General features: G+C 32.1%; 1 protein-coding gene across 2 annotated transcripts; it reads right to left on the bottom strand.

The window, feature by feature from the left end:
• Positions 1-15,678: 15,678 nt before the first annotated feature.
• Positions 15,679-20,739, bottom strand: LOC117909348 (protein GRAVITROPIC IN THE LIGHT 1-like). 2 transcript variants are annotated; one of them, XM_034823359.1, is made up of 3 exons: positions 20,559-20,739; positions 20,129-20,251; positions 15,679-17,517 (listed from the first exon to the last, which is right to left on the bottom strand). In XM_034823359.1, exon 3 carries the CDS (start codon positions 17,515-17,517, stop codon positions 16,153-16,155), a length of 1,365 nt encoding a protein of 454 aa, XP_034679250.1. In that variant the 5' UTR covers positions 20,129-20,251; positions 20,559-20,739; the 3' UTR covers positions 15,679-16,152. The 2 variants fall into 2 exon arrangements, with proteins under 2 accessions (XP_034679250.1, XP_034679251.1); XM_034823360.1 differs by lacking the exons at positions 20,129-20,251; positions 20,559-20,739 and adding an exon at positions 17,705-18,987.
• Positions 20,740-21,817: the final 1,078 nt, after the last annotated feature.

Raw genomic sequence — 21,817 nt, 5'->3', positions numbered from 1 at the left:
AATGGTCAAAGTGGTTTACAAGCATATTCAAAAGTAATCAAATTATCAAAAGCACATGAATTATCATTAATAGCATAGAATAGTGGTTTTCACAAAATAAATTCCAAATAAAAACCAAGAAAGGTTATTTTATCAAAATAAAAATTATGTAACATCTTTAACATGTCTAGATTAATATCCAAATGGTCAAATTAATATCAAAATAACACTCCTTGGTTGCTATATCTCCCATGACAACCAAAGATGTGGCAATGAGCAAAGAGCAACAAACACTTAGTACTCCATTACTCATCGAATGCTGGTATATATCCTTGATTCAACCATTTGGCTTCAACAAAGTAGGATTGGATTTGTTTTTTCATCAGAGTTACATAATCATGCAAATAGGTCATGCTACTAGCTTATATACATAAACCATGTTAAAATGGAGGATCAGGAGGGTAATTGGTCCCAAATCATGTAAAAAAGAAGGATCTAGAAGAAAGGTAATTTGGTGCCAAACCAGTTCTTTTGTATAGTGAACACAGTATAATTTTCCTTCCTTGGCCATCTCTTGCTCCATTTCTTCATAAACATCCAATAATGCCCGACGATAGCATTTCATATAATCTGGAAGTTGATCTATGCTGTTGGCATTCCATCTGAAAGCAAAGTAACAAAATATATCTTTGAACTTTATGAAATATTTTATACCACAAATTTAGAAATTAAGATAATCTCAAATTAACCTTTCAATTGCTTCTGTAAGAAGTGTTGATAAAAATTTTCATGTGAATCTTTCACAAAATTTTTAATTAAGATTATCAACTAATCATAATGGTTCTATCGTATCATAGTACTTAATTCGTGAAATATATTATTATTTTATAATCTTATTATATATATGGGGCAACCCAATATTTATTTTTTAAATTTCTTTAATAAATTCACCCTTGACAATGATATATGTTGTATGCCTAAATCCTAGGTGTGACCTCGAGATGAAATGGAAAAGAAAAAAAAATGCAACATTTTTTTTTTCGGAAATTTGGAGACAACCACATAGCCACCACGACAATTAAACTACACATAAAACGACAAAACCACCAAAACAATATCATATTTTTTTCAAACCTACACATAGCCACATGAACCCAATATTTTACATAAGACACTCAAACTCCACATAAAACTAATGGAAGCGTTCAAACCTTTTTCCTAAAACTCTATATAATTTACTCAAACCTACACATGCCACTTGAACCTAGAATTTCAAATAAAGACGTTCAAACTCCAGATAAAACCACCAAGTGGTACCATAGTTTTTTCCGAAACGTTATATTTTATTCAAATCTTCACTTGGTCATGTGAACCCAATATTTTATATAAAGATGCTCAAACTAAAACTCTATAATTTACTCAAACCTACACATGGCCACTTGATCCCGATATTTTAAATAAAGACATTCAAACTCCAGATAAAACCACTAAGTGGTATCATAGTTTTTTCCAAAACTGTATATTGTGCTCAAACCTCCACAAGTCTGCTCAAAGTGATTCCAAAACTTCTTATTTTAAAATTAAAAACCTGCACATGATAAGAAAACGTACTTGAATTTCAACCTACAAAGTTAATGACCTAATTCAAGGAATCTACCTTAGAGATTGTGATATTTTAGACTTTTTTTAATCTTGTAAATACATTTCAAAAATCTAAGAGTCCATTGAACCTAGAGCATATAATATTTATAGGGTTGAGAGCGAACTCCTCTTAACCTTGTAGAGGACTAAAGTCATGAAAGCCCTATATGTATTCTTGTCACGATCCCACTCTTCACCCAATATTGTCGGTTTTAGGGCTGCAATGGTACATACACGGTCCATCAATCAACCTCAATTTTGCTTCTTTATTGTGTTTACGCTCTCAAAAAAGGCTTCAATAACGTATTGTGAAAACCCTCTATATATGGCTCTTCACCAGTCACTCCCCAAGCGATGTGGGACACTACAGTTCACCCCCTTGGGGCCGAACGTCCTTGTTCACACACTTCCAGACAGAGATCAAGCTCTGATACCATTCTATCATGGTCCCACTCTCCACCTAATACTGTCGAGTTCAGGGCTATAGTAGCCCACACACGACCTACCAATCAACCCCGGTTTTGCTTCTTTATTAGGCCTACACTCTCAAGAAAATGTTTCGATAGTGTGTTATGAAAGCTTTCCATATATTGTTCTTCACCAATCACTCCTTGGATAATGTGGGACATTACGATTTTAATTGAGAATCAAGTTCAAAAATTAAACTAATGATATTGATGTGACATTGGCAAACTTCCGACCAAAGATCAGGCTCTAATACCATGTTATCATGGTCCCACTCTCTACCAGATATTGTCGGATTCAGGACTGTAGCAGCGCACACATGGCCCACCAACCAATCACAATTTTGCTTCTTTATTAGGTCTATGCCCTCAAGAAAATGTTTTGATAGTGTGTTATAAAAACTCTTCATATATGACTCTTCACCAGTCACTCCCCGAACGGTGTGGGACACTACAATTTTAATTGAGAATCAAGTTTAAAAATTAAAGTAATGATATTGATGTGCAAGTATCAAATTAACCTATCAATTGCTTCTATAAGGAGTTCTAGTTCTTTAATTGTAACATATGTAAGCACCTTCAAATGGGTAGCTTCATATAAAGCTAGCATGTTAGGTAAGTCACTGACCAGTGATTCCTTGAAGTTGCCTCCTTGTCTTTGAACTTGTGAGTGTTTAGCTAGGTTGGCAATTCCGAACAAAATTCCTAAGTGTCCCTTAACTCGGCTTTCCAATTCTTCTTCGAACCACTTGACTTTGAAGACTAAGATTTTGCTAAGAGGCCGAGGTATGTAGCCGAGTGTGTGGTGATTGAATGTGAATCAACCCGGTTTTTAATCTTCAAATGTGTTAGAAAGTTGGGAGAAATGATTTTTGGTGCAAGACTTTTATTCCCCTGTTTCTGGATTGATCCAGGTGCAAGGGTGGATCGATCCAAGTGTAGGGGTGGATCGATCCAACTAATTTTTTTTAGATCAAATCTCAACCATTAAATTAAGGGCTTCTTTTTACACTTTAAAAAGCAATCTTCTCTCATTTTTCTGTAAAGTGACTGCAGAAAACGTGGTGAGAGCAGCCACTCCATGTGTTCTTCATTTTCTCATCTTGTTTTCCTAATTTGGGGTTTTTTATTGCAAAGAAAATCCACTTCTCTTAATGTTTTCCAAACTATTTTTTTTTTAATGGATTTTCTTGAGCAATCAATGGGTTGATTCATTCTTTCATTCATATCTCAATCTCTTATTCTATTTGGGTTTGTACAAAAACTCATTTGCTTCTTGTGTGGATTTAAGAAGAGACCCAATTGAGCTTGGTGCGGACTCCAAGTGTGCTCCGGAAGAAAAAAGTGAGAAGCTCAAAGTGAAGGTACTAGTCAAGTAGTCTGGGAAGGATTGGCTGGCTTGAGTGAAGTAAAACCTTGTACTCAGTTTTTATTCTTCATAGTGGAGTTTTTCAATCGATGATAGGCCCGTGGTTTTTTATCTCTTCGGAGGTTTTCCACGTTAAAAATCCGGTGTTCATTGTCTCTTTCTCTCACTCTACACTTTGATTTAATTTCTATTTTTGATATCATTGATTGTTTGGGCAAACATGTTGAATGGAAGAAATATGAGGTGATATAAGTGTGATGATCCATGGAATATCCTTAATAATTTTTCTGCTCATTTTAGTTAATGATATCATAAAGTAAATTGATATGAGTTGAGGAGATAATTGTTCTTTTGATTTATTTTTTAGGATTGTTGAAGCATTTGTATATGTATTGCATTTATAAATTGTTGGGGGAGTGTTGGTGCATACATTCTTACTTGTGGAAGTTATGCTTTGTTGAATAGTTGTTGGAAGAGAAGTTTCTTGACATTGAGAAAGTATAAGGTTAGGTAATCTTTGTTAGGAGAATTTTAAAATTGTTCTACAACACCTATTCACCCCCCCCCCCCCCCCCCCCCCCCCCCCTCTAGGTGTAGTCCATTATTGAGATTCACCTTTTCAGAACTTATTAAATACATCTACTTCATCATCGAGGCTAACAATTAAATCAATGGTAAGTAATTCAAAATGACATGTTTTGGCAACTATGAGATATAGAAGCTTTTACTAGATGGAATGGGGTAACCTTCTTGTCTAAGTAGTCATTGTTGGAAAGTTAAATTTGACTTAGAAATTTTTAAATTATTAGTGTAACGATCTGCTCCCAACCATGTAGATATTGTTCGTTTTAGACCCAAATGGGCTCTCACGGCTTTAAAACGTGTTTACTTGGTTAAGAGGAGTCTCTACATATATAGCGCCAGAAACTTTTTCCCCTATCCGATATGAGACATCACAAACCCCCCCCCCCCCCCCCCCCCCAATGCAGACACAACATCCTCGTTGTGTCCTATGGGATTGCGGGACCAAATAGACGAATACCCCAACCCCACACCGAGGTCGGGGATCGGCTTTGATACCATTTGTAACGACCCGCTCCCAACCATATAGATATTGTCCGCTTTGAACCCAAATGGGCTCTCATAGCTTTATAACGCGTCTACTTGATTAAGAGGAGTCTCTACATATATAGCGTCTGGAACTTTCTCCCCTATCCGATGTGGGACATCACAATTAGAATTAGGTTTGGTTTTTAAAAATTAAGAAAGAATATTTTATCTTTAGTTGTTATTTTAATTTCTATTTTGAAGTTATTGAGTCAAGGCTTTTATATTTTATTATTAAGTGTTTCTAGTTTATTAAGTGTGAGTATCTATGTAATATTTAAATAAAAGATAGTCTCCAATTTTATTTTATTTTGTAATTGTGAGATATTTTATAATCATCAAGCAGACTATATGTTCTATACATTTCTTTTCGTACTTCTTCGATCCCCTTTCAAAGTGGTATGTCAATCCCAATAGTTGGATTGAATCTATCTACTTCAGCAGTTCTGGAGACTGACTGGCAGTGGCTTTTAGCTAGCTCCTTTCTCACGTCTTCTTTACAATCATGGGTTACCTGCACCAGAAAAATTGTAGGAACAACGTATCAGCAAAATGTTATATTTTGTATGAATTGTATAATCCCATGAATTATCGAATCTTTCAACGTTGCCTTTGAAGCTATTAGGCTGGGGGCACACCTGCCTCTGCCTATGCATCTCGCACTCATCGCTCCCCTCCCCCAAGCCCTGCGCCGCGGATGCGGATGCGGGATTCATGTACTTATTGGATAGATTGTTTTCTCAGGAATGTTACAATTGATTAAAAAGAATTACGGATAAAGTTAAGTTGCATATGATGGTAGCTGCTGAGTGTTACTACAAATATAACGTAATTAATAAAGATAAGGTGATTGTGATCTCCAGAATAGGTCCCTCGAAAGTGAGAAGAATTTTATTATGCATAATTGAATTTATTAGAGAAAGTATTTTTTTTACTCAAGTTTTTTAATAATAGGGATCCTCTTTAATCAAGTTTCAAAAATATTTTTGAGTTAGATTGATGGTCTGGCCTTCCAGTACCCCTGATGTTGTCATGGAATAACTGCTTAAAGATGATAAGATTAATGATTTTAGAATCAAATCGATCATCAAACTGAAAAAAATTATCAATATTACAATTTAATGTTTAGATTAATGATTGAATTAGAATAAACTAATAACATCATAAATATATAATTTATATATTATTTAAATTAAAAATAATTATAAAAAATTAAGAAAATATGTATATAATTAAAAAAAACTTAATGATATTTTATTTTTTGTATTTGATATTATCAAATTAAATGAGGATAAGAATAAATATAAATTTATTAATATTTTAAATTTTTACAAATAAAATATGCACAATATTTAAGTATAAAAATATATTTAAGATGGAAGAAAAATTATAATAATTAATTTTATCTATGTATTAGAAGTTATATATGGTATATATGATTTTATAATTTTTAAATTTATTACATTATTTGATTTATATTATTTTCATATTCATCATTATATAAATAAATGTGCAAAAGTGTTTTTCATCCTCTAATGATCATTATGCATGTGGTGGGTTGTGGACCATGATGACCAAAATGTGCTAGACCAATGCATTTTATTCTTTCTCTCTTTTTTAGAGTATTAAAGTTCCTATATGCCTGATGATTATCCCCTTGACCCCAATCTATAAAGGATATATAGGTTTGTATCGTGTCACCGTTTGAACCCTCTTATGATCAGTCCCACATTGAAAGATGTTAAAGCTATGGCGAATAAATAGGTTGCAACAAATGCAAGCTTTACAAGCTGGTTGCTTGAGGGGCCTATGGAGAGTTTGGGTTTTAACAACTAATTGACCAAGGTTTCTAACAAATGGAAATTTGGGTTTTATTTGATTAAAAAAGAAAAAATAATCCCAAAATGGGATAAATGAGAGTTTTTGTGTAGGAACTAAAAACTTATAATACAAATTATAAGCAAAAAGTTCATTTTCTTTATATTGAAATTGTCTTTTGAAAAGATGAGTTCACTTTTAAACTAATAATATAATGGTTTTAGAATTACTTTTTGTGATTTGGTTTTTTAAAATATTACACTATTAATGTTAAAAAAAAACCCGAAAGAGTGAGTGATGATGACATTTGGAAAGAAGAAATAGCAATAGGAGTTAATATAATCGACAGTGATAGGATATAATTTTCCTTGTATAAATCTCCAAACAACACTTGGAAGAGTCAGATTTTTTTTTCCTTCTTTGGTAGTATTATTCTAGGGTTCTTATCCTTAATGTATGACTCTTAACTTCAAAAATGACACACCAACCGTCCTATTTGTGCGTGCTAATGAGTCATGTTTGGTAGAATCTTATATTATGAAGTGACCCCCGTTGGTCACTCCAACATGGATGCTATATCTATGACTCTATAACCCCCCATGTATTGAAAGAGTTTCAAGATGAGCTGACACTCTTTCCCTAGATCTATTACTCTATAATCGCCATGTGTTGTCAAGGAAAACATGGATGTCAATTTTGTCTCCAATCTCGATTTTAATCCTACCAAAGACTATAAAAGGCATCTTTTCAAGTTATGAAGTCTTGTATAGATGTCAACTCAATCTTCTCTAACCGACCTAAGACTCCATAAATAGAATAGGTTGAAGCTATTGGGTTATTGAAGTAACTAAACGTTATGAATTTACATATTATTATATTATATTAGAGTATGTTTGATAATGATTTTATTTCTAGTATATTTAATACTTAAAAAATAAAAAAATTAAATATTATAAATACTTTTTAAAATCACTATTAAATACACTCTTAATTTATAAAGATTTTTAGAATTCTATTAAATGACTAATATGAACAATATTTTTATTTATTAAATATATATTAATTGATAAAATATTTAGAAAAATTTATCTTAAACTTATAAAATGTTTATTAATTCAACCAATCCAAACATATATTTATTAACCTCAATCTAACCTGATTTGAACTTGGGTTTAGATAAATAAGTTTGTGATAAACTTAGATTGAATAGTTTGGGTTGAACATCAATCTACATTGAGCTTGCACAAATGAGTTTTATGTATGGATTGAGCTCGGGCTGATTATAAATCCAACCCAATCCAAATCATATATACTTTCCATAATTTTCCGCTAACTTTCTACAAATTTTAGAGGGTGTAGGTTTGTAATTACCAAAGGAAATCTCCATTGTCCAGACATGGGGCAAGTAATAAGTGGTATAATGGTAGTTGTCTACTGAATCATGGATGAATGGACTTAATTTCTATTAAAGCCTCCTCAACTATCACTTGAGACTCCAAGGGCATGTTTGAAATGTTAGATAAGCATGTGAAAATGAGACTTCATTTTTGCGTTAAAATAATTTATTAGTAAAAAACTCAATCAATTTGGATTCATGTCTTCCACATGGTATTATAATTTAACTTCTCAATTGAGTACCTTTTATGATGGTTAGTTTGCAAAGAGGAGATACGGCAATCCTCATCTTCATATGTTGGGATTGTAACTCCCAGCCTTTTTGTGGAGTCTTTATTCTGCTATTAAATGCGTAAAAATAATCCATTAATTTATGCATTTGTAACAACTAAGGTGGTATTTGTTTTTTTACTTAATTCTATATAAAACTTTAATACTTAATAGCGTTAAATATTAGGTTGTTTGTTTTTGTAATATTTTATTATTATTAAGTATTAAAAAGTAAAGAAAAATCAATATGTTATTTTTTTCTATTTAAAAAAAATTACATATTTTGATTTTTTTTTCTATTTAATAAAAAGTTTATAATAAATCATGAAAAAGTAGAAAAATAAATAGCCTAAATTTTAAAAATAAATTATTTTTCAGTAAAAAGCCAAAAAAACAAACACTACTTAAGTGTTACATAATGTCAATGCTTACTTTTCCTTTTCTATCCAAACAAACGTTTTATGTTGATCAAGTCATTTACCTGTCCGAACATGGTCTGTCCAACCAATTCATGTCCGGGCATCTCATTCCCTATTGTAGATAGTTCTACACATTTTCTTGGCCTAACGTGACCTAACCGCACAGTCCATGCCCAAAAATGCTTTGCTTCCCCACAAAACCAACCTAGTAGCCATACTTATCTTAGAGTTTCCTCCCCAAATAACAATATTGTTGGACCCATAGATTTTGGAGTCCTCTATTGTTGTGATTATGACACAAATCGAGTTATAGATCTATAAGAAAATCAAGAAGTATGTATAAAAGAAAAATAGAGTAAGATGTATAATACTTGAAAAAACAAGGAGTACACCTAGACCCCTCATTGTGAGCACTCTAATACTTAAGTTAGTCATCGAGAAAAGTCTTTCTAATTAGATTTGACATTACATAGATTTATTTTTATTTATTTGATTTTATTTTTATTAATTAGATGAATATGGGCTAAGGGTGTGTCTTCAGTACTTTTCTTCTACTCTCTGAACGCTTAAACTAATTTAAAAGTTTGTTTGATAATGTTTTTAAAATACTTCTAACATAAAAACATGTTTAAAATATAAAGCATTTGAAAAGATTTTAAAAATACTTTTAAAAAATTAAAAAACCATTTAAGTACTTCTTGGAGAAACATTTGATAAGTATTCTCTTAAAAACACTTTTAAAGATAACATTTATATTAAAAATACTTTGATAGAAACATCTCTCATAATCTTTGCCAAATACACTTTTAGAGTGCATTTGACAGTGATTTTGAAAAGTATTTTTAGTATTTTTTTTTTTTAAGTATTATAAATGCTAAAAACACTTCTCAAAATTACTACCAAACATACTCTTAGACACATTCTAAACCTCTAGCTAATTAAAACAAGAAATTGGTGAGGACACATTATGGGCCATTAAGGCTTGCATGGGAGGTATTATATAGTAGGGTAGAGGCTTACCCAATGAGGTATTTATGAGCCTTTGGCCCATGGGCCTTTCGATAAATGCTTCATGGAACTTGGTCTATATGCCTAGTAGAAATTGCTTTATGGATCTTAATTTATGGCATTTCAAAAATTGCACTATGGATCTTAGCCTACGCATGAATTGAACAATCGGATTTTATCAGTGAAATATTGGATATCAAGCGGCCTCGAAACGAAATTCAACACCGATTATCAAACGGGATGAACATTAGTAAAATATCAATGAAATATCGATGATATATCGGTTTGGAACCGATAAATCGACGAAAAAATCGAGCATGATGCGACGCGCGAAGCAGCGAAGGAAGTCTGTCAAAATATCAAAGATATATCGGCGATATATCGAATATATCGACAAATATATCGGATATATCGCCGATATATCGGAAAAATATCGGAGATTTTTTTTAAAGAATTTTTTTTAAATATTTATCCTTTTTTATTTTTTTTAATTATTCATTTTTAATTTATTTTTTTATTTTAAATTTATATTATCATTTTATTTTTAACTACTTTTTATATTTATCTTATTTATGTATGGCATGTTCGTACTTACAATCAATACTATCGAAACTCCATATCCTAGTATGAATATTATCTTCAACAAGATGGGCTCCCTTCATCTAACAATATAATGGAACCACATTGATCTTCATTTTGGTATTAAGGACTATTATAATGTCATATGTGTTATGTTTATGTGTAAATTGTTTTCATTTAATAAAATCAAATATTTCTTAACTCAATAATAACTTTCTAAGTGTACAATTCTAAAATTTATATTTTCTATTCTTAAAATTCAAGTATTATAAACTGTTTACCGATATTTTTTTCTTTGACCATATTTATGTCAATTACATTTATAAAATAACTTTAACATGTATATTCTTGTTTATTTTATCATTCTTTGAATTTTTCTTAGCACTCTCATCAATCTTAGATAATTTTTGTCTCACCGATATTTGTGTAAAAATATCCACCGATATTTCAATCCATGGTCATCAAAGCTTACATCGAACCATATACATGGGTTCTTTGTCACAAAAGTAGCTTCATCACAAAGTTTAAAACTTTTCCACACGTATCAGCAAATGATGAGACTCAAGAATTATTTTTAAAAATATTTTTTTGATTTATTTTACGCTAAAGGTGTTATATGTACTTATAGATAATGTAAAAGTTCTTAGAGTATTCTCAATATTAATTTTGTTTTAATAATTAATATATTTTATAAAATTAATCCAATAATTTTAAATAACAAATCAAATTTAATTACTCAATGTTAATGTTGCTACAAATAAAAATTAAAACATACACTGTTCCCCAAATTTAAATATTTTTTATTTTAAACAATTCAATTATCATTTAAAAAAAAAATCTGAATTTTGAAAATAGAAAATTTTTCATCAACAAAGTTAGATGATAATAAGGTTAGGGTGAAAAGGGACAAGGGCGTGGGGTTGTGGCATTTATCAAGAGTCCTATTTCTCTTTTAAAGAATTTATATCTGTATCCCTTCAATAGTTATAAATTTATAATCATTGATCTTATTTATGCATCCACTTTAAAGCATTAATTTTATTAACACATACACCTAAAAAATTTTAATACACCTCAAATATTCCTCATTATTCTCTTCCGCGCTTACCTTCTTCCTTAGTATCTTGATTTTTTTTCTTTTTAATAGCAAAACTTAAACCAAAATCCTTTCTCGGAAACTTGTTTGTTAACAAAAAAATATTTAAGATAAATTCAAAGTTAATTCCAACCATTTTTATACATATTTTAATTTGCACAGTAATGTTGTGGTCTTATTGCCACATAAATATATTTTAGTACTTACTCACAACACCACTCTCCACCTGATATTGTCATATTCAAGGTTGTAGTGGTGCATGCACGACCTACTAGTCAACAAGAAAATATCTCGATAGTGTGTTATTGAAGCCCTCGTTGGCACATTTCTAATCGAAAATTAGGTTCTTATACGTATCATTCTGTTACAGTCCCACTCTCCACCTAATATTGTCTTATTTAAGGTTGTAGTGACGCACACAAAGCCCACCAATTGGCCCTAATTTTGCTTCTTTATTAGGTCTATGCCCTCAAGAAAATGTCTCAATAGTGTGTTATGAAAGTCTTCCATATATGGTTTTTCACCATTCACTCCTCAAGTGATGTAAGACACTACAATCTTATATAAAATTTGATAAAAATTGTTATGAAGATAGTTAAAATATATATATATATATATATATATATAAATAATTTAAAAGTGAGAAATTTTTAAAAAGTGAAAGAAAAATGAGAAAAACAAAAAATTATTTCATCGTATCTAGACTTATGAGAACCAATTCCAAGTCAAAATTTTCATTATGTTTCTCCTAGTTCAATCACAGTAAATTCTTCATTGGACTTTTGTTATTTCCAAATTTTTAATGATTAAAGATTGCTAGAGGAGATTATATAAGTGATTTTGAGGTAGTGGATGATATCAAATATTAGTCAACCATATTTTAATCTTTTATCCTTTTGTCGAAAAATGGAGTTGAATATTATAGTGTCAAAAATTATGTTTAAAACATTTGGACTGATTTTTTATCGATCAAACTAAAAGGTAACTAGTTTCTACTTGTACCAAGATGTTTTCAATCTTATCTAATCAATTGGACTTCGATCACATATCCGAATTTTCATTATTTTCCAAATGAATTTCAATCATTTCATGGGTTTTAAAACCCTATTATTTAAGCCCTATTTCTAAAAAAAAAGGTAAGAGAAAGCTAAGAAAGCTTGGTGACCCCTCTTTGAGCTTTACACTTCTTACCAAATTTGGTGTGTGCTTGTGTTGAGAGAAAATCTTATGGGTTTGAGTTGAAAATCGATTTTTGATTGAAAATAATTCCTTCAAAATGGGTTTATTCAATGTGGTTTTCATCTCTACTCTCATATTCAATATATTTGGGATAAAAACTCAAATTTCTTGTGTGAATTCAAGAAGAGTACAAGATCAAACTTGGTAAAAATTCCAAGTATTCTCCAAAAGAAAAAAGTGGAAAAGTGAAGTTAGAAGGTTTTAGGCAAGTGATTCGAGAGAGGATTGAAAGTTTAGGTTAAATAAATCCTTGTACTCAATTAATTTTCTTCATAGATGTTTTAATTGTTTAATGTTCATGGTTTTCATTTTTTCAAAAGCTTTCCATATTAAAATTTTGGTGTCATTGTCGGTTTATTTTTATCTCATTTTTTATTAGTTTTTCATTAGTTTATGATATTTTCATTAAGTTATTATGTCGATTGATTGAAGTTATGAATTGGAATTGGTTCATTTGAGCTTTGGAAGAGTATGAAATATTTCAATTTTGATGTTTATATCAAGGGACATATGAAAATGTGAATTTGAGTTGATAAAATGTCTTATATTTCTTAATTAGGGAGACAACCTATTTCTTAATTGAGGAGAGTTGGCTCATTTGCATGTGAATTGTATTGACTATAAGAAAGTGTTAATGCATCCATTTATTACTTGTCATTTGTTTGCTTGTTAATAGAATTGGTTTTCAATACTTGAAAAAAAGGGGAACCATGTAGAGGTGGCTCGAACCCACGACTTCTTGCCAAATCAAGATACTATATTAAACTATCAATTTTCCTAAAAAAAATGAACTTGTAAGATTTTGGTTCGATATTCATATTATGCTGCTTAACAATAAAAAAACACCACTTAAAAAAATAAAATAAAAAATAAAAAAAGGCCATGTGCAATTCCTTAAGCTTTCAAACATTCAAAGGAACGTGGCAAATGATGGACAACACATTGTAAATCAGGAGAACAAGATTTAATGCCACAAGGCCCACGACCGTCCAATCTAATCTATTCATGTCTCATGTCCTGCAAAAATTCAATGCACCATTCTAGATTTTTCATTTTGGGCCCTCTTCCTAAAGTTGGACCGTCTCACAAATTCAGAATATAATTTTTCTTTTTAAATTTCATTTTATGAAGTGTTTTTCAAAAATTATACATGTAAACAAGAGATTTTTTTTTTAATATTTGAATTTTAAAAATTCTTATTTTTAATATAATTTTAGGTAACTGACAAATTATTTACAGATTTTGAAGAATCTATATTCATTACATATTTTGAAAAGAAAAAAAAAATTATGTGGTACAATCATACTTTTATATTTTGTTGGTAAAATAAAATTTTTATTAATTAAATTATAATTGAATTCATCGTCAAAATTGTAACTTCTCTGAATTTAACAAATTCAAGTTTGATAATATACATTGAACATGTGATATGCAATTTCAAAAAATAACATATAATAAAATTTAGAAAGCTACGAACCAAATCTTGTCAAAAATAAATAAAATAATTAAGTTAAAAAAAAAGAATTAAAAACATAATTTTTTATTGATAAATTTTCTAAATAAATGAAACAAATTATTAAAATCATAGAGTAAAAATTAAACAATCAAATTTTTAGAATTCCAAATTTAATTTCATAACTCCATCTATCGATAAAAGTAACTTCCTTCAATGTTGGAGCCTTGGAAGTACACTTCACAAGACATCCTTAAATCTAAAAAGGCATACAAAGCATCATGTACACGCTTCATCATTTTCAAGTTCAATAAAATCATTCAAGAATAAGTCACATTAATTCGACTTTGATATTATGAAGATACCTATATCAATGATGAAAGAAATCGAATCAGAATAAATTATTTTTTTGTAAAAAACATTATCACAAAGAATTAAATTCCAAATATTCATATTATGCTGCTTAACAATAAATAACACCACTTAAAAATAAAAAATAATAATAAATAAATAAAAGGCCTTATGCAATTCCTTAAGCTTTCAAACATTCAAAGGAACGTGGCAAATGATGGACAACACATTGTAAATCAGGAGAACAAGATTTAATGCCACAAGGCCCACGACCGTCTAATCTAATCTATTCATGTCTCATGTCCTGCAAAAATTCAATGCACCATTCTAGATTTTTCATTTTGGGCCCCTTTTCCTAAAGTTGGACCATCTCGCAAATTCAGAATATAATTTAAAAAAAAAAAATCATTTTATGAAATGTTTTTCAAAAATTATACATGTAAACGAGATTTTTGTTTTAATATTTAAATTTTAAAAAAATTTATTTTTAATATAATTTTAGGTAACTTACAAATTATTTACATATTTTGAAGAATCTATATTCATTACATATTTTGAAAAGAAAAAAAAACTATTTGGTACAATCATACTTTTATATTTTTCTGGTAAAATAAAATTTTTATTAATTAAATTATAATTGAATTCATCGTCAAAATTGTGACTTCTCTGAATTTAACAAATTCAAGTTTGATAATATACATTGAACATGCGATATGCGATTTCAAAAGATAGCATGTAACAAAATTTAGAAAACTACAAACCAAATCTTGTCAAAAATAAATAAAATAATTAAGGTGGGTCATGAAAGTGACCCTCGTTCGAAATGTCCCCCTCTCCTCAACCATTGGGGACCCCCTTCATGGGTCTTCTCCCTCTACAGTCTTCTAGAGATTAGACCAAGGACCTTTTAGCTCATGACTTGTGAGTAAGAAAATTTTTAGAATAAAAACATTTAATTTAATAATAATAATAATAATAATATATTAAAAAAAATTAAAAATTCAACAAGTAGGTATGATGGTCCATCCAAATAAGACAAATTCTATAATCTAACTACGTTGGATGCATACAAACCTTAAAAATTCATACTTTGACACTGTTTGGATTATGACTAAAAATAGGAACAGGAATCAGATTTTCGTTTTCAAAATTCAAGAAGTGCAAAAATGAGTGAATAAAAATCATTTAATATCAGATGAAATGGGCCATGATCAAATCTAATGTCGATTATTAAAAATAATAATAATAAAATCTGTCATGTACATATTCTCTACATGGAGTGCGTCATGCATCATGGTGTCCAGCGAAGTTGAGTGCTCAGACATAAACACGACGTTAATAAACAAATACAGACAGTCCAACACTCGATTATTAAAACCCATGGTTGCCTAATTTCAAAGCGCCCTTTCACCGAGCTTAAAGCTGGAGCTTGCTGCACGACACTCAGACCCAGGTCATGCAAATTCAAAGACGTCAAATTGCTATTAAAATAATGAAAAAGCTCTACTCCTTTTCCCTGTACTAGCATTAAAAATGGTAAAAAATAAATAAAAACCCATGTCACATAGAGAGAATCCAATATAATACAGCCAAACAGCCCCTCTGGGGCTTCCTAAATATCAACAAAATTGGGAGAATGACTCTATATATACTACTACTATATATAGAGAGTAGTAGAAAATGAAATAAAGGTTCAGTCGGTGCTCCCATAACGGTCCACGCGCTTTTCCTTTTAAAAATGGCCACAAAACAAAGACACGGCATGGCTCGGTACTCTGCCCAATGTTTTTGAGTCCCCACAACACCCTCAGCAACCAGGCAAGCCATTTCATTTCTCATCATCTTCCCATAATTTTACTATCAGAAAACGTCTAAAGAAATGGCCTCCAGTTCAATTCAGATGTGCTGTGGGTCCATATGTTGTGCCCTATCATCGCATTCGATAATCTTGGTTCCATGGCAGATTAACATTGGGAGAGATATACCTGACACTGTATAACAGTTTTACCAATCCTGAATCCTGGAACTACAGTGAATGCCACTCGTGAGTGGGTGTCCGGTGGGCAGCCTGGGGGGGGAGATGGTTCATCGATAATGCTTTCCATGTAGACTTCAGAGAAGGGGCAGCCCTTGTTGACTTGGAAGATTTTGGCCTCAGGGTTGAATGAAAAGGCCAGGCAATGCAGGAGCCAAACCCGCTTCGCCATTTCTGAGAATGAGGTGAAGAAAGGGGTGTCTGGAAAGTTTCCAGAGTTGACAATGTTTCTCTGGCTGAGGTTGCCGAAGAAGGATGATTCCATCTTGGGGTGGACGAGCTTCAGGTACTTGGCACGGCAGAATTTACCAAATGTTGACTTTGGCTTCCGGGCAAGATATTCCTTCACTCTTGTGGATTTCAATTTGATGAATCTCTCAAAGAAGAACCGCTGCCATTGATTTTGCTCTGGCAATGACTCATTTGGGAGAGAAAAGTTTGGGAAGTGAAAACTGTCAAACATTTCTCGGCAAACAAACGACTCAAAGGCCAAGCATCTGTGAGTGGCTTTCAAAAAGACTACACTTGGTTGTATAGCTGCAGCAGCTGCATTGATATCCCAGCCTGATGATTCCATCTCATTGATCATCAGTCTGACAAAGCTTCGAATAGATTTAACCGTATGCTGAAGAACTGTGATGAAATGGCTGGGACTTATGCCCGATAGGTGCAGATTGTCGAGCACAGATAAATGCGCACTTGGATTTAATCTCTTCTCAAGCGACTTGTTCTGCTTATGGCAGTCTTCCAACTTCTCTCTAAGAAAAGTGATTTCAGAATCCTTGAGTTTCATCTGACATTCCAACTTCTTCCTCATGATTTCATACGTTTTCAAAAGACTCTTCTGCTCCTGAATTTCGGCCAAACACAGTGTCCTTTCAGGGGAAGGATCAAACTGTTTCTTCAGATAACACCGCTTCAGCTCTGACAAATTCTTCAACTCAGAAACCACAATCTGATCAGCAGATTGAATCCCATTGGAATCATAAGGAGACTGAGCATACTGTAGCTGGGCATATGCTGATTTAACAGATGATATGCTAGCAAATAGTTGTGCAAGATGGGCTTCCAGCTCAGCTGTGTTCCTGAGTTTTTCATCGTTGTCATCATAAGACTGAGACCGAGACCAACTACCGGTATCCTGATCATCCTTGCTGCTTTCCGGGGCCTTGATTTTCTGAATTCCATCTACTGGGGCAACGCCAGTGACCATGCGAATGTGAAGGACCTTAGCAAAAGTGCGGGCCAATCTACTCTTACTTGGGGTCACTGCTGATCGCTTAACTGAATCCATCTGAATCAAAGAAAACACAGACAATTATGAAGATTATGATGAGGCCGATGTTGAAGAGAGGGACTTGGCAATATATTTTGAGTGGTTGCAGGTATTAAAACAAAAGGATATTAAAAATTGACACAAAGGTGACAAGGATGGCAATGATGAGCCTATTCCAACAAAGGAGAAAAGTAATATGCTTTACACTCTTAGATATGCTTTAACTCTTGGATCGAGGCCATCAATGGAGGATGAAATTCTTTTTCCTTTTTGCCTGTGAGAATTTCCAATTTGCTTCCCTTTTGAAAGTGTAAATAATGTAGATTTTGAAAGTGGGAAAAAGAAAAAGATGTACAGAGAGGGAGAAACAGGAGGAACAAGAAGAAGAAGCTGATAAAAATGACTCAAGGGCACGCTCAAAAGACAGCATCCAAAGTTGAAAGTTCCAAACGCTTATCCCAATAACACAGATTTTTCTATGCTACAAACCTCTTGTGCCAAAAAGAGCATCTGAACTAACAACTCGTGAAAATTATGCCCACAAATTTTTTGTTTGGTCATCATATGCCTACTATTCAACAATGTTTAGGTAAGAAAGTCTTACTAAAGAATTTTAGTTAGTCCAATGTCATTCCACACAAGCAATGTATCTTTTAGGAAAAGCACAGACGCACAGCATTACCTTAAATTGGCACTTCTTAGAATAATCAACCATATGTCATTAGTGATTGAAACTTCCCTTTTCATGTTCAGTGTATGAGACGATGTTATTATCGAAATTGTTTTGTTACTTTCACGGTAAATTAAAGCTAATTATGTTAAATAGATATATGTGTAAAGCCATGGAAGCAACAAAACAACTCTAACAATAACACCATCTGAACATGAAAAATATTCTTTCTATCTGCAGAAGCATCAATGACTGTTTAATCACATGGCATACATGAGGAAACTCGGTGATTGAGGCTCCAATTTATATATGATTCCAAAGGGTCATTCTCTCATTAATCGAACTTGGATTCCACCCTTCAAAACAAGGGTTCAAGTTATAAATCACAAAGGAAAAGGGTCATCATTTTTGGAACGAAACAAATCCCTTCATGCAATAAACCTCTTTCAATTCATGACCACCGTGTGACACACCTAGATAGAACTCATGCTCTACCAAAAGAAATTCATGTTGCGTAACACGACTCCCTAAAGATATGTCAGTCAATAAATTGAATCCTAGCTAACCTTAACACATTTTAATCCCAATCCTTGTATTCAAGCCCAACCCACAAACTGAGTTTGGCTTTGACTCACCATGCAGCCAGGTAATGTGGAAAACCTTTTTCCTCATATTGGATCCCCATTAAAAATGAAGACAAGCATGATCAATTCATCCCATCCTCGCAAATTTTTGCACATTTCCTTGAGGGTCTATTCTAATCTTAGATCCAAACAGAGTTTGAGGGAAAGAAAATAGGAAGACTTTAGGTAGTGTTTGTTTTTTTACTTAATTCTAAATAGAACTTTAATGCTTAATAGTGATAAATATTAGGTTGTTTGTTTTTGTAGTATTTTATTTCTATTAAGTATTAAAAAGTAAAAAAAAAAACCAACATGTTATTTTTTTCTATTTAGAAAAAACTACATATTTTAGCATTTTATATTTAGTAAAAAGTTTATAATAAGTCATGAAAAAGTAAAAAAACAAACAACCTCTGAAAACAAATTACTTTAAACAAAAAGTCAAAAAAACAAACACCACCTAAATAAACAATAAGATTAAACCCTATAAATTTTGAAGATGCATGAATTTTTAAATAATTTTTATCACATCTTTCAAGATTCTTGCCTTTATTTTCCTGCTTCTAATACTTCTCATGACCCCAAACAGATCCTCCGAATAATGTTAAATACTTTAACTTCCCTTTTAGCCAAACTCATAATTACTCCCATTCTTAAAAAATTCACCCTCTTAAGTGACTAAACCTATCCTCCAAAATTAATCATAGGCTGAATTCTAATCTTAGCAAAATGACTCCCACCCATAACACGTGACCACATGGATTCTCAGTCCCACCCCCTTCAATGTGCCAAGCCATAGCCTACTGTGTATCACCAAATGTTGCAGAATCATGTGGGCCCATCTTGGCCCACCATTTTCTCTCAAATTTGTTTCCTACACATGACAACTAGTCACTAGACTAACGACCATATAATAATCAGGTCTCGACCGTTCGATTTCATTGGCACAGAGGGCTGATCCTTGGGATTCGTCTTCATCTTACTTCAAGGTATTTCAATAAATCCAACGGTCATGATAAAGTTTCCAGAGACCAGTGTCTTGTTTACACAGAAGAACTGGCATTTACAGAGAGTATGACAGTTCGCTACCCGTCTACCAAGTCAGCAAGAAATATTTTCGTCCTAGCCGTTGGATTTATAATTAAGTGTTTTGGACGGAGGACAGAGCTTAAACACATGTCACATGTGGTCCCAATCGACGGCTAATATTCATATCACCAAAACGCGGCGCTAACGTGGCGACACAGACATCCGCACCTCCATGGAGGTTCATAGAGCTTACCGAGCCACGCCGAACAAAACCAGTTGGTTTCGAATCAGCGAGAAATTGGCGTACCTTTCAAAATGCCGCGAGAAACCGCGATTCACGCTCAACTCGTCCTCTTCATCCCAACGCGAATCTCAAGAAAATAGAGGAGCCGATTCCACGGCCGCGAACGTCCTCCGACGGGCTCGACCTCTGCGAAACCAAAACCGTAAGCGAAAACAAACTTCATATGCTTTCCGAGACGCAAAAATGAAAATCAAAACCATAAATTTTTGTCATTCTCACAAACAAACCCTGTAAACCGCTAATAGACTCTGATTCATCAACGAGAATCGGAAACAACACAAATAAATAAATAAAAATTCGAAAATAAAATTTTAATGATGCTATGAAGATTAGAGATTAAGAATGAGGATGAAAACCGACCAGGAATGGAAAGAAAATGGGAAGAAAAAGAGAAAGAATCGGTGAAAAGATGGTTTCGAAGAAAGCTCCTTACCTTACCAAGAAGCTTCGTGTGTATGTATATGTACCAAAAAACAGGAAGAAAATCAGAGTTTGACAAGTGACTTCAATGGTGGTTGTTGCGTATGGAAAAAGGGAGATTGCAGAAGGAAAAAAAAAAAAAAAAGAATCAAGCCCAGAAGGTGGAAGAGACGAAGAAGGAGAAGACAGAGCGATGGCAACTTCAGAACTTTGTCAGACATGGAGGGCATCGGGAATTAAAAATTTCTTAGCTTGGGTCAATTTTTTAATTTCAACAGGCGGTTTTACCCTTCCTATTTGCTGCTTTTTACGATCCTAGGAGAGATACTTAGAATTTATAAATTAAAAATAATAACAATAATATTACACTATATGTTTTTTACATAAATTAGAGTAATTTATACCATACTTTCTATAAAATTGTTTTTGAAAATATGATTTTAAAAATGTTATATTTTTATGAATATTTCATTAAATTTTAAAAAATAAAATTATTTTTAAATAGAAATTAATTTCTATAGAAAAAATAATTACTTCTTATTCCATTCATGCCATGTTAAAAAATAACAGGTTAAAATATAAATATAGTAAAATTATTTTTAGATTTAATGCAAATTATTTTAAATTTTTAAATTTTAAGTATAAAATTTAATTACATTATAAAGTGGAAAAATAAAAAATAAATAAATAAATAAATAAAAGAAAAAGAAAAAGGTGGTGGGTGGCATAGTGCTCGTATTATTTCTCTAAAAGAGTGAATTAATTAAAATCTTCCAAAGAGGGCATTGGTGGCAGAGTGGGAGATATCAACGTCTGGAAGGGTAGTTTCGGTATTTCAGAAAAAGTTCTGATATAGAAATGGGCTGATCCCGCGATGGGTGACAGTGAATAAACGGCTGATATTCATGGAGAGAGTGTGTCCCGTGTAAATACTCGGACAGGGTGGCTTGAAAGTGATGTGGTGGGTGCACGCCATGTGGCTTCTATGACTGATGTGATGTGTCCACGTGTTATGTGCCAGGTGATTGTGATGACTAATCACCAGATCACCTCGAACTTGAGGTTCAAATTTGTTCATAAGCCTATCTAATTTAATTTTATATTAATTTTGGAAACAACGCGTATATATATATATATTTTTTTATATATAATAAATTTTTATTATTATATATTTTTCTGACTAATTTTATTTATTGATATTTTAAAAATGTTTACATATTCTAGAATGTCCATAAGCCAAATTAATAGTTTTTATTTTAATTTTTTGATATT

The sequence above is a fragment of the Vitis riparia genome, chromosome 19 (assembly GCF_004353265.1).
Source record: "Vitis riparia cultivar Riparia Gloire de Montpellier isolate 1030 chromosome 19, EGFV_Vit.rip_1.0, whole genome shotgun sequence".
Lineage (NCBI taxonomy): Eukaryota > Viridiplantae > Streptophyta > Magnoliopsida > Vitales > Vitaceae > Vitis > Vitis riparia.
Note: the sequence above shows the minus strand (reverse complement) of the source record. Positions and strands in the feature narration are given on the sequence as shown.